At 60.9% G+C, this 10067-nt stretch overlaps 2 protein-coding genes across 8 annotated transcripts in view; both read left to right on the forward strand.

Moving 5' to 3' along the window:
- NBEAL2 (neurobeachin like 2) overlaps positions 1-6409 on the forward strand; it is a 29757-nt gene extending 23348 nt beyond the window's left edge. For 4 of the 6 annotated variants that reach the window (XM_045492681.1, XM_045492685.1, XM_045492682.1 and 1 more), the window contains 19 exons: positions 128-288; positions 388-704; positions 810-905; positions 1262-1386; positions 1473-1613; positions 1794-1924; positions 2024-2133; positions 2234-2351; positions 2472-2569; positions 3081-3197; positions 3836-3925; positions 4010-4119; positions 4284-4456; positions 4556-4650; positions 4855-4971; positions 5070-5228; positions 5305-5453; positions 5699-5834; positions 5919-6409. In XM_045492681.1, the coding sequence (XP_045348637.1) occupies positions 128-288; positions 388-704; positions 810-905; positions 1262-1386; positions 1473-1613; positions 1794-1924; positions 2024-2133; positions 2234-2351; positions 2472-2569; positions 3081-3197; positions 3836-3925; positions 4010-4119; positions 4284-4456; positions 4556-4650; positions 4855-4971; positions 5070-5228; positions 5305-5453; positions 5699-5834; positions 5919-6020 (2545 nt within the window). In that variant the 3' untranslated portion in view covers positions 6021-6409. Of the gene's footprint in view, positions 1-127; positions 289-387; positions 705-809; positions 906-1261; positions 1387-1472; positions 1614-1793; positions 1925-2023; positions 2134-2233; positions 2352-2471; positions 2570-3080; positions 3198-3835; positions 3926-4009; positions 4120-4283; positions 4457-4555; positions 4651-4854; positions 4972-5069; positions 5229-5304; positions 5454-5619; positions 5835-5918 lie in introns of those variants that run through there. The other 2 variants (XM_045492684.1, XM_045492687.1) reach the window with 2 other exon arrangements.
- Positions 6410-6527: 118 nt separating this feature from the next.
- Positions 6528-10067, forward strand: LOC123605596 (death domain-containing membrane protein NRADD-like). 2 transcript variants are annotated; one of them, XM_045492688.1, is made up of 5 exons: positions 6528-6863; positions 8112-8252; positions 8923-9106; positions 9222-9364; positions 9463-10067. In XM_045492688.1, exons 2-5 carry the CDS (start codon positions 8162-8164, stop codon positions 9780-9782), a joined length of 738 nt encoding a protein of 245 aa, XP_045348644.1. In that variant the 5' UTR covers positions 6528-6863; positions 8112-8161; the 3' UTR covers positions 9783-10067. The 2 variants fall into 2 exon arrangements, with proteins under 2 accessions (XP_045348644.1, XP_045348645.1); XM_045492689.1 differs by lacking the exon at positions 6528-6863 and having other exon boundaries at positions 7986-8252.

Here is a 10067-nt window from a genome sequence, read left to right on the forward strand (position 1 = left end):
TCTGGGAAGCATGAGAGTATGTTCCTCATGACATGACAGCACTTGGAGAGTCTGGTCCTTGGGCTTATTCAGAAGGGGTGGGGGGTGGTCCTAGAGCCTTGAGCCTGAACCAGGTGCTGGCCCCCAGGATGCAGGCAGCAGAATTGGACGAGCAGCATGAGAAGCTGGTGCTGTCAGCGGAGTGCCAACTGGTCACAGTGGTGGCTGTAATCCCAGGGCTGCTGGAGATCACCACGCAGCACGTGTACTTCTATGATGGCAGCACAGAGCGTGTGGAAACTGAGGAGGGTGTGTCCTATTGGAGCTGGTTAGAAGGGCGTCAGGGGATGGCTTGCCTCTGGCGGGGCAAGGGTGAGTGACTCCTGCCCCTGATGTCTGTCTGCACAGGCATCGGCCACGACTTCCGGCGCCCGCTCGCCCAGCTGCGTGAAGTCCACCTGCGGCGTTTCAACCTGCGCCGCTCAGCCCTTGAGCTCTTCTTCATCGATCAGGCCAACTACTTCCTCAACTTCCCGTGCAAGGTGGGCGGGACCACAGCCTCATCTCCTTGGCAGGCCCCCAGGCCCCAACCCTGCCTCATCCCACCCCACACCCAGGTACGGAACCAGGTGTACTCGTGGCTCCTGCGCCTGCGCCCCCCAGCCCAAGGCTACCTAAGCAGCCGCTCCCCCCAGGAGATGCTGCGTGCCTCTGGCCTCACCCAGGTGAGAGGCCTCAAGTGTGGGGGGCGGGCAAGGTCAGAGCCCTGCGGTTGGGAGGAGTGCCGGACAGCCCAGCTGGCTCACCTCTTGCCTGCCCCTGCCCTCCAGAAATGGGTACAGCGTGAGATATCCAACTTCGAATACTTGATGCAACTCAACACCATTGCAGGGCGGACCTACAATGACCTGTCTCAGTACCCTGTGGTGAGGGTCCACTCCTTACCTCCGCCCCTACCCCTCTGGTCTGCCAGCTCTGGTTTGCCCCAGTGTAGGTGCTGTGGGGGTGGGGCGGGGGGGGGGTGCTGCCTGACAGCTGGCTTCTGTTCCCTGCCCCTCCTCCCAACATACCCACACCCACTCTCCACCCTCCCCCGCTGGCCTCTCTTCTCCCTGAAGGGAATCCTGTTTATGGACTGTCTGTCCTGCTTCCCTGGGGTCCCTCTAAGTGGTGTGCCCCTACCTGGGGGCTCTGCCCATCTTCCTGAGGGTGAGGGTGGGGCAGGCTGGGCAGATAGGCCATCAGGACCCTCATGCAGCTCCTTCCCTGGGTGGGCGGCCAGTTCCCCTGGGTCCTGCAGGACTACGTGTCCCCAACTTTGGACCTCAGCAACCCGGCCGTCTTCCGGGACCTGTCCAAGCCCATCGGTGTGGTGAACCCCAAGCATGCCCAGCTCGTGAGGGAGAAGTGAGCGTGTGGGCAAGACCGGGCTTGGGGGCTGGGATGGGCCAGGGGAGGGCTTCTGCTGACTCTCCCGCTACCCTCGGCTGCAGGTACGAGAGCTTCGAGGACCCTGCGGGCACCATCGACAAGTTCCACTATGGCACCCACTATTCCAATGCAGCGGGCGTGATGCACTACCTCATCCGCGTGGAACCTTTCACCTCCCTGCACGTCCAGCTGCAGAGTGGCCGGTGCGGCCCGGGGGGTGGCTGGCAGGTGGTAGGGGTGAGGGTGGCTTGCTGCAGATGAGGGGAAGAGGCAGGTCCTCCAGGTATCCTGGGCCCTTCGGCTCCATTCCTTTCCCCAGCTTCACGCTCGCCCTCCCTGTCCCCACCCTCCCCACCTCACTTTGGCCTGTGCCCCTCCCCCAGCTTTGACTGCTCTGACCGGCAGTTCCACTCAGTGGCGGCAGCCTGGCAGGCCCGCCTGGAGAGCCCCGCCGACGTGAAGGAGCTCATCCCAGAGTTCTTCTACTTCCCCGACTTCCTGGAGAACCAGAACGGTAAGAGCTGGTGCGGGGCCGGGAGGCCTGGGCACGGAGCACGCAGGCTGGGGGTGGCCAGGGAGCAGGTGACCGTGAGACAGCTGACCTCCCTGCCAGGCTTCGACCTGGGCTGCCTCCAGCTGACCAACGAGAAGGTGGGCGATGTGGTGCTGCCGCCATGGGCCAGCTCTCCTGAGGACTTCATCCAGCAGCACCGCCAGGCTCTGGTGAGGAGAGGAACACAGGCGGACAGCCAGGGTTGAGGGTCAGGGGTGGGGGTGGGGGGTCAGCCGTCCCTGGACTGACTGGCCCCGTCCCCGCCCTCAGGAGTCGGAGTATGTGTCTGCCCACCTGCACGAGTGGATTGACCTCATCTTTGGCTACAAGCAGCGGGGACCGGCTGCGGAGGAGGCCCTCAATGTCTTCTATTACTGCACCTATGAGGGTGGGCAGTGCGCTGGACTCAAGTGGGGGCTGAGGAGAGGAGGGCTGAGGGCAGAAGGCAGAGGAGGGCTGAGGGCAGAGGGCAGAGAGGGAGCCCTGACTGTTCTGCCTACCTGCCCAGGGGCTGTGGACCTGGACCACGTGGCGGATGAGCGGGAACGGAAGGCTCTGGAGGGCATTATCAGTAATTTTGGGCAGACTCCCTGTCAGCTGCTAAAGGTAAGGCCAGCTTGGAGATTAATGGTCAGATATGGGGTGCCTGGGTGGCTCAGTCAGTTAAGCGTCCGACTTCGGCTCTCATGGTTCATGAGTTCGAGTCCCATGTCTGGCTCTGCACTGGCAGTGCGGAAACAGCCTGGAATTCTCTCTCTCTCTGCCCCTCTCTCACTTGAACACGCGCACACAATGTTTCATTCTGTCTCTCAAACTAAATAAATAAACTTAAAAAAAAAAAAAAAGAGGGGCGCCTGGGTGGCTCAGTCGGTTAAGCATCTGAATTCAGCTCAGGTCGTGATCTCATGGTTCGTGAGTTCAAGTCTCACGTCAGGCTCTGTGCTTAAGGCCTGGAGCCTGGAGCCTGTTCAGGCTGTTCTGTGTCTCCCTCTCTCTCTGCCCCTCCCCTGCTCATGCTCTGTCTCTCTCAAAAATAAATAAACATTAAAAAAAAAAAAAAAAAAGATAATGGCCAAGGATGCTCATGCCATGGTACTGACCGGCCACTTGTCCACAGGAGCCACATCCAGCTCGGCTATCAGCCGAGGAAGCAGCCCAACGCCTTGCACGTCTGGACACTAACTCACCTAGCATATTCCAGCACCTGGACCAGCTCAAGGCCTTCTTTGCGGAGGTGAGGGGAGGCAGGGCTTCATCTTCCTACTCTGTGAAATGGGTTTAACTCCACTGTCCTTACGAACTTCTTGGGGCAGATGGAAAACCTAAATCAAGACCACTGGTGTTAGACACCTTTGGAAAAGAGGTAACAGGAAAGGAATGTGGGAGTGGGAGTGGGGCACCTTCTTTGCCAAGGCCTGGACAAGGTGTTGACTCGCCTAACTGTCTCTGAAAACCTTAGGGAGACCAGAAGTAAGGGTCTTGGCCTTGGATGTTTCTTTCCTCACCTTCATGCTTACATCAGAATGCCTCCCGGCCCGACGTTTTTAGTTTATCCTCTCCTGCTGCCAGCAGGCTTGGGAATATGAAGTAACAGTAACAGGATTGGAGGACCAAGGTTGAGACCAAGCTTGAGATTCTGAAGGACCATCCTTGTCCGTCCCTGCATCTCACTTACTTTCTGAGATGCCCTCCTGAAAGCCCACTGATCTCTCTTGACTGTTTCTCAGAGGGACCTCTGCCTCTATGATGCCTAGTCTGTGGCCACTGGGGGTTGAGAGGAGAGGAAAGAATGGCAGCCCAGGCTGTAGGTACGGGAGTGGGGCACCCAGCTGACCACGTAAGCATAGCTAGCCTGGTACTCTTACTCTGTAGGTCATCAGTGATGGCGTGCCCCTGGTACTGGCCCTGGTTCCCCACCGGCAGTCCCACTCCTTCATCATCCAGGGCTCCTCAGACCTGTTGGTAAGTGCACCAGGCAGAGCCCATCTTAGCTGCACCCCTCACTGACTCCGCCCCACACCCACCTCTGCCCCCTCTTGCCCACAGGTGACCGTGAGTGCCAGTGGGCTGCTGGGCACCCACAACTGGTTGCCCTACGACCGTAACATAAACAACTACTTCAGCTTCAGCAAAGACCCCACCATAGGCAACCCCAAGTAGGACACAGGGATGTGGGCAGGGGTGGGCTCTAAATACCCTGTCCCCTGACTCGTCTTCCCACCCAGCCAGAGCGTGGGCCGGTGGCGGGGTCTGGCCTAGGTCTCTGAGGGCCTGGGTCTTCTTGGCCTGGCCTCACCTGTCATCCCCCTCACTGGGTCAGGATGCAGCGACTGCTGAGTGGCCCGTGGGTGCCAGGCAGTGGTGTGAGTGGGCAAGCCCTGGCAGTGACCCCTGACGGAAAGCTGCTGTTCAGTGGTGGCCACTGGGATGGCAGTCTGCGAGTGACATCACTATCCCGGGGCAAGCTGTTGAAGCAACTCAACCACCACCTTGGTATGGGCAGCCTTGGAGGTGGAGTGGTGCGGGTGGGGGTAGCTGGCCAGGGGGGGTGTGACTACTCTGTTCCATTTGTACCCTCCCCTCCCCACGCAGATGTAGTGACCTGCCTTGCATTGGACACCTGCGGCATCTACCTCATCTCAGGCTCCCGGGACACCACATGCATGGTGTGGCGGCTCCTGCAGGAGGTATGCTGGGTGGGCAGCCCCGTGGGGCCCCCGTAAGTCCAGACTTGCCCTTCTCTCTGCTACCGTGAGCAAGGCTGGGGCTCCAAGACCCTCCAGCTCTCTGGCTTTGGACGAGGCCATCACTTTCCTGAGCCTTAGCCTTCTCACTCAGGGGCCAGGGTAGTGAGATGTCCCCAGTTCTGAGCCAGCCCTGGCTCCCTACAGGGCGGTCTCTCGGTGGGACTGGCATCAAAGCCCGTGCAGGTCCTCTACGGGCATGAGGCTGCAGTGACCTGTGTGGCCATCAGCACTGAACTCGACATGGCTGTATCTGGATCTGAGGTGTGTGTGCGCCTGTGCCCAGGGGAGGCCAAGTTTGCTAGGCAATGCCCCTGGAGATTAGAGACCCCTGCCCAGCACCCTAAGCTGCCTTCCTGCAGGATGGAACTGTGATCATCCACACTGTACGCCGTGGCCAATTTGTGGCAGCACTACAGCCCCCAGGGGCCACGTTACCCGGACCTGTGTCCCACCTGGTGCTGGGGTCAGAGGGCCAGATTGTGGTACAGAGCTCAGCGTGGGAACGTGTCGGGGCTCAGGTATGGAAAAGGGGTGCTCAGACAAGAAAGCGGTAGTTGGTGTTCTGTCCTTGCTGACACCTCTTGCTTCTTCCAGGTCACCTACTCCTTGCACCTGTACTCAGTGAATGGGAAGTTGCGGGTTTCGCTGCCCCTGGTAGAGCAGCCCACAGCCCTGGCAGTGACAGAGGACTTTGTTCTGCTGGGCACAGCACAGTGTGCCCTGCACATCCTCCACCTGAACAAGTGAGTGCCACTGTTTATGAGTTCACGGGTCCTCACGGTGGTAGTCACTGTAAGAAGACACTAAGAGGTGCTATCCCCCAGCCCACCCCCACCCTTCTCTGGTGTGCACCCACAGCCCCTTACCTGTCTGTGGGCACATTCTTCATGGCTGTCTCCTGTCTCACAGTGGGCAGAGAAGGTACCTGGGAGAATGAAGAGACACAAAGCTAACTTGCACTTGAGAGCATATCCCTCCCTCCCTGCAGACTGCTCCCAGCTGCACCTCCTCTACCCATGAAGGTGCCCATCCGAAGTGTGGCTGTGACCAAGGAGCGCAGCCATGTGCTCGTGGGCCTGGAGGATGGCAAGCTTATCGTGGTGGGCGCGGGGCAGCCCTCTGAGGTGAGGATAAGGGCAGGGCGGGCCTCAATCGGGGCGGGGGGCCAACAGTCCTGGCCCACTTCTCCCCGATCCTACTTCCCCCAGGCGCGCAGCAGCCAGTTCGCGCGGAAGCTGTGGCGGTCCTCCAGGCGCATCTCCCAGGTGTCCTCAGGGGAGACAGAGTACAACCCTGGAGACGCGCGCTGACAGCCGTCACGCAGGCTCCTCCCCCGGCGGGCCCCGCCCTTGGAGGCCCCGCCCAGGAGTCGGCGGGAACCCGGAGGAGGAGGAGACCAAGAGGCCGCGGCCGGGGGTCGGCCCGGCTCCGGGGGTGGGCGGGACCCCACCCCCGCCCAGCTCAGGGATTGGTGGGCGATTCACTCCAGGAAGTCCCGCCCCTCGCCGGCAGAGGGGCCGTCCGGAGTCTGGCACTGGCCTCAGCGGCAACACAGCAGTTTTTTGCACAGTGTGGGGCGGGAGCCCAGGCTCCCCAGCCCCGCGTCCCGGCAGAGCACGGGGACCGGACTGTGGCCTTAATCTCTAAAGGCGGCCCCTCGCTCTCCCGGTCTCGGCAATAAACCTGGCCTGGTTTTGTAGCTGCTTCGCCTCCGAGTATGCATGCGCGCGGCGTCTCCGCCTGCTTAGGCCACCGTCCGGGCCTCGTGTCCCCCTGACCCGTAAGCCCACCAGGGCGACTCGTTCCCTCCGCGTGGCCTCCGTTTCTCCAGCCGCGCCGTTCCGGTCCCTGTGGGCCTCAGCCACCGTTTCTCCCCTGCGGATGGCTCCCAGCTTTCAGCGCGCTCCCGCAACACCTCCGCACGTGTGCGCGTCCCTGCGCGGGGCGGGGCTAAGGGCGGCCACGCCCCCGCGCGCCCCCGCGCTCGGGCCTAGGCGGCTCCTCCGCGGGACCGCCCGCCTCGCGCCGGAGGTGGCCTCCCCAGGGTCTCCACGCAGCCGTCCTGGCTAGCCCATAGTAGCCTGGCAGCGCGGAGCTCCGAGCCCCGCCAGCCCGAGTGGATCCCGGGAGCCTCCGAGGGACGGCCCCTCCAGGTCAGGAGAGGGGTGGGGACAGAGCCCCGGTCTCCCTGGACCGGTAGAACCGATCCCCCACCTCGAGGCCCGTGATCCTGCGGATGTCGCCCGTCGTGCCGGCGTCCGTGTGGGCATGTGCGGGCGTATTTTGTGGTCTGGAGATGCGCGCGCGCGCACGTGCGTGTGTGTGTGTGTGTGTGTGTGTGTGTGTGTGTGGAGGTGGGGATTGGGGAGAAGAAGCTCCAGCCCCGCAGCAACGCGGGGTGGGGGTGGGGGGTCGGGCAGACACGGGCCTGGCTGTGGCTAGGCGCTCTAGTCACGGGCCCACCTGCCAACCAGGATCCAGGAAGGGCCCCTTATATGGTAAGCGACCCAGTTGTACAAGCCCCACATGTGGCAAGGGCCACCGCCGTCTCTATCCCAGACCCACTTGCACACTGGGTGGGGAAGAGAGTTTGGAGACAAGGCCGGATGTGGTGGTGGATGTCGGGGAGTTACAGGGCCTTCCCCCAGGTTTCTTGTCCATGCCTTCCCGGCAACATCCCTCCTCAGCCCAGAGGAGGCTTCTCTTACCCAGACCTTAGGAAGCGGGTCCCAGCAGGATCCGCCCCGTGGTCTACATGGGTCCTGGGACTGAGTAGTCCTGGCCTTGAGGTTTCTAGCCTCAAAGGCCTCTCAATTCCCAGATGAGCAAGGACAAGGGGGCCTCTGAGCCTATATACTCTGCCCTTGCTGAACCCGCCAAGGAACCTTCCTGTCCAGTTTCTGAGCAGGAAGTGAGGGCTAGATACCGATCCTGGAGAAGTGGGGCCACAGTCGCTCCAGGGAACCCTGTTTTAGAGACTTAGGGTGTGGGGTTCCCAGGCTCATGCTGAGAAGTCTGGGGGAGATTCGCACTAAGCAGGCCTCTGGTCTGGCTCTGGCTGAGGTGGGGATGGGAGTCGCTCGTCCTCCAGTGCCATCCCTGGACTCAGACCAGGGGGGTTGCTAAGGTCTTTGAGATAGGGAAGTTTCCAGCCTGCTCTCCTCCATCCTGAGCTGCCGGCTCCTCTAGCTTTGGCCAGTGGGGGCTTAGCTCTGTCAACCCCACCCCCATCTGACACCGGCGGAAACTGGTCCAGGTTGGTGAGTGGGGAAGTGGAGGGGGGCGGTGGTAACCAGCCCTGGGGTGAATCAGGATGCAGTGAGCCAAGAGAGGGGGACAGAGTCTACCAGGGGACTCCTGACATCAGGCCTGAGGAATTTCTCCCGTCTTGCTACACACAGCCCCTTTTGGACTCGGAGAAGTGTCCCAGCTCCTTTGCCTGAGTGTTGGAATGACACTCCAACATCTTCTCCAAGAGATGCAGTCCATGGGAGCACTGCTAGCCAGCAGAGCCATGCTTCACAACTCCAGCCACAGGGAAGGTAAGCTCCACGTGGGTAGGTAACTGTCAATCGAAGTTTGGGGGCACTGGGTAGGTGGGTAGGTCACACACAAGTCCAGTTACAAATTCTGGAGTCCCTGTACCTTGTGCCTTGCCTGCACCGGATTGTGGAAATAACTGGTCTCCAGGCAGAAGTGAGCAGCAGCATTTACTTGCCTTCCAGCTCAGCTTTATTTTGTACAAATCTACAAGGTCTCGTGTGCAGAAAAGCCCCCGTCGGGACCACCATGAATCCATTTGCTCTCCCGGACTTGGTGGGAGAGACAGGACACACAGTCTAATGCCCCAGTAGACAGAGGAAGTAGAACAGGAGCCAGGAAAGGGAGAGACTGGAAGAGATCAAGGAAGTCTTCCCCAAGTAGGCGGTACCTGCCAGTGTGTCAGATGGAGAGGGTACAACCACAAGAGCAGACGTCTGGAAACCTGGGAGAAGGGTACACCTGGGAAGGGCTAGGTGTCCAAGAGTGGCGAGCAGAGGGGAGGCTGCGAGAGATGGCCAACCAGCTCCTGATGCCATGCTATGACTTTTTGATTCTACGTAGTAGGGACTGTTGTTTCAAACCTTTTGGGCAGCAAAGTCTAAGTGAGGCTACCCAGGGATCCTAGCCTTGATTCCTTGCCCTTGATCCTGTTTGTCCTTTCCTCTACAGATAAGACCTGGAGGGTACAGGGCAGGGACAGGGAAGAGGTATGGGGAGGGGGAGCCCTGGCCCCCAATACCTCCTCCCCATTCCCTCCTGAGCCTCCAGGGGCCTCAGGCAGCATTATCCCTGTCTACTGTGCCCTCCTGGCCACTGTGGTCCTCGGTCTGCTCGCCTACGTGGCCTTCAAGTGGTAAGTAGTCTGGGCACTGCCCTGTGGCACACCCTCCCCAGCTGGACTCCCAGCTAGCTCCCTCTGTCTCAGTGAAGGCTGGAACAGGTTGGCGGGTCCCCCCTGCTCCCCACAGCTGGCGCTCCCATAAGCAAAGACAGCAGTTGGCCAAAGCTCGGACTGCAGAGCTGGGGACCTTCGACAGGGACCAGAGGCACGGAGACAGCATTGTTTTCCTGGACAATCCTAGCGGTCAGGAGCCCTGCGCCCCCAGTCAGGGTGAGCCCCCTTTCCCAATCTACAGACTTTCACACCTGGCTGTGCCGTAGCACCCGGCCCACCTGACCCTGTTGTGCCCCTCACGTCTCCCACCCTAGGGCCACATCCTGAGCTTGGCTGCCGCCTCTACCTTCACCTCCCTCAGCAGCAGCAGGAGGAAGTGGAGCGGCTCCTGGAAGTCTCAGGCGAACCTGACAAGGGCTGGCAGGGTCTGGCAGGCCGCCTGGGCTACCAGACTGATGCTGTGGAGGTCATGGCCCAGGACCAGGTGCCAGCCTACACCCTGCTGAGGGACTGGGCTGTCAAAGAAGGCAGCGGTGCCACTCTCGGCGTGCTAGAGGACGCCCTGGCTGCCATGGGCCGCGAAGACGTGGTCCGGGTTCTGCGCCCCCCAGCTGAGGGCTGCTCTATGGTGTGAGCGGTGCCGGCACAGCCCAGCCGCTCAGGGAATCTGCTTTGGTGCTTTTCCTTTCTTGGGCTTCCTGGCACTGGTGGCCTCAGCCTGCCTTGCTCTGGGGGAACAGAGAAGATCCGGCCACCACTCAGCTCCCCTTGTCCGGCCTTCCTCCAGGACGGGGACCAGGATGTGGGGGGGTCAGCAGTGAGAGGTGGTCCTGCCCTCCTCCCTGCCCCACCTCCCCTCACTTAGCCTCAACTGGTTTTTCTATTTTTGTATCTCGTATTAAAGGCAACTTTGGACTAC

Source organism: Leopardus geoffroyi, chromosome A2, assembly GCF_018350155.1.
Source record: "Leopardus geoffroyi isolate Oge1 chromosome A2, O.geoffroyi_Oge1_pat1.0, whole genome shotgun sequence".
NCBI lineage: Eukaryota > Metazoa > Chordata > Mammalia > Carnivora > Felidae > Leopardus > Leopardus geoffroyi.

Coding starts and splice junctions, on each gene's coding strand:
- LOC123605596 (XM_045492688.1), top strand. CDS start 8,162: ATGACACTCCAACATCTTCTCCAAGAGATGCAGTCCATGGGAGCACTG. Junction 9,107..9,221: donor GCCTACGTGGCCTTCAAGTG/GTAAGTAGTCTG, acceptor TGCTCCCCACAG/CTGGCGCTCCCATAAGCAAA. Junction 9,365..9,462: donor GCCCTGCGCCCCCAGTCAGG/GTGAGCCCCCTT, acceptor CTCCCACCCTAG/GGCCACATCCTGAGCTTGGC.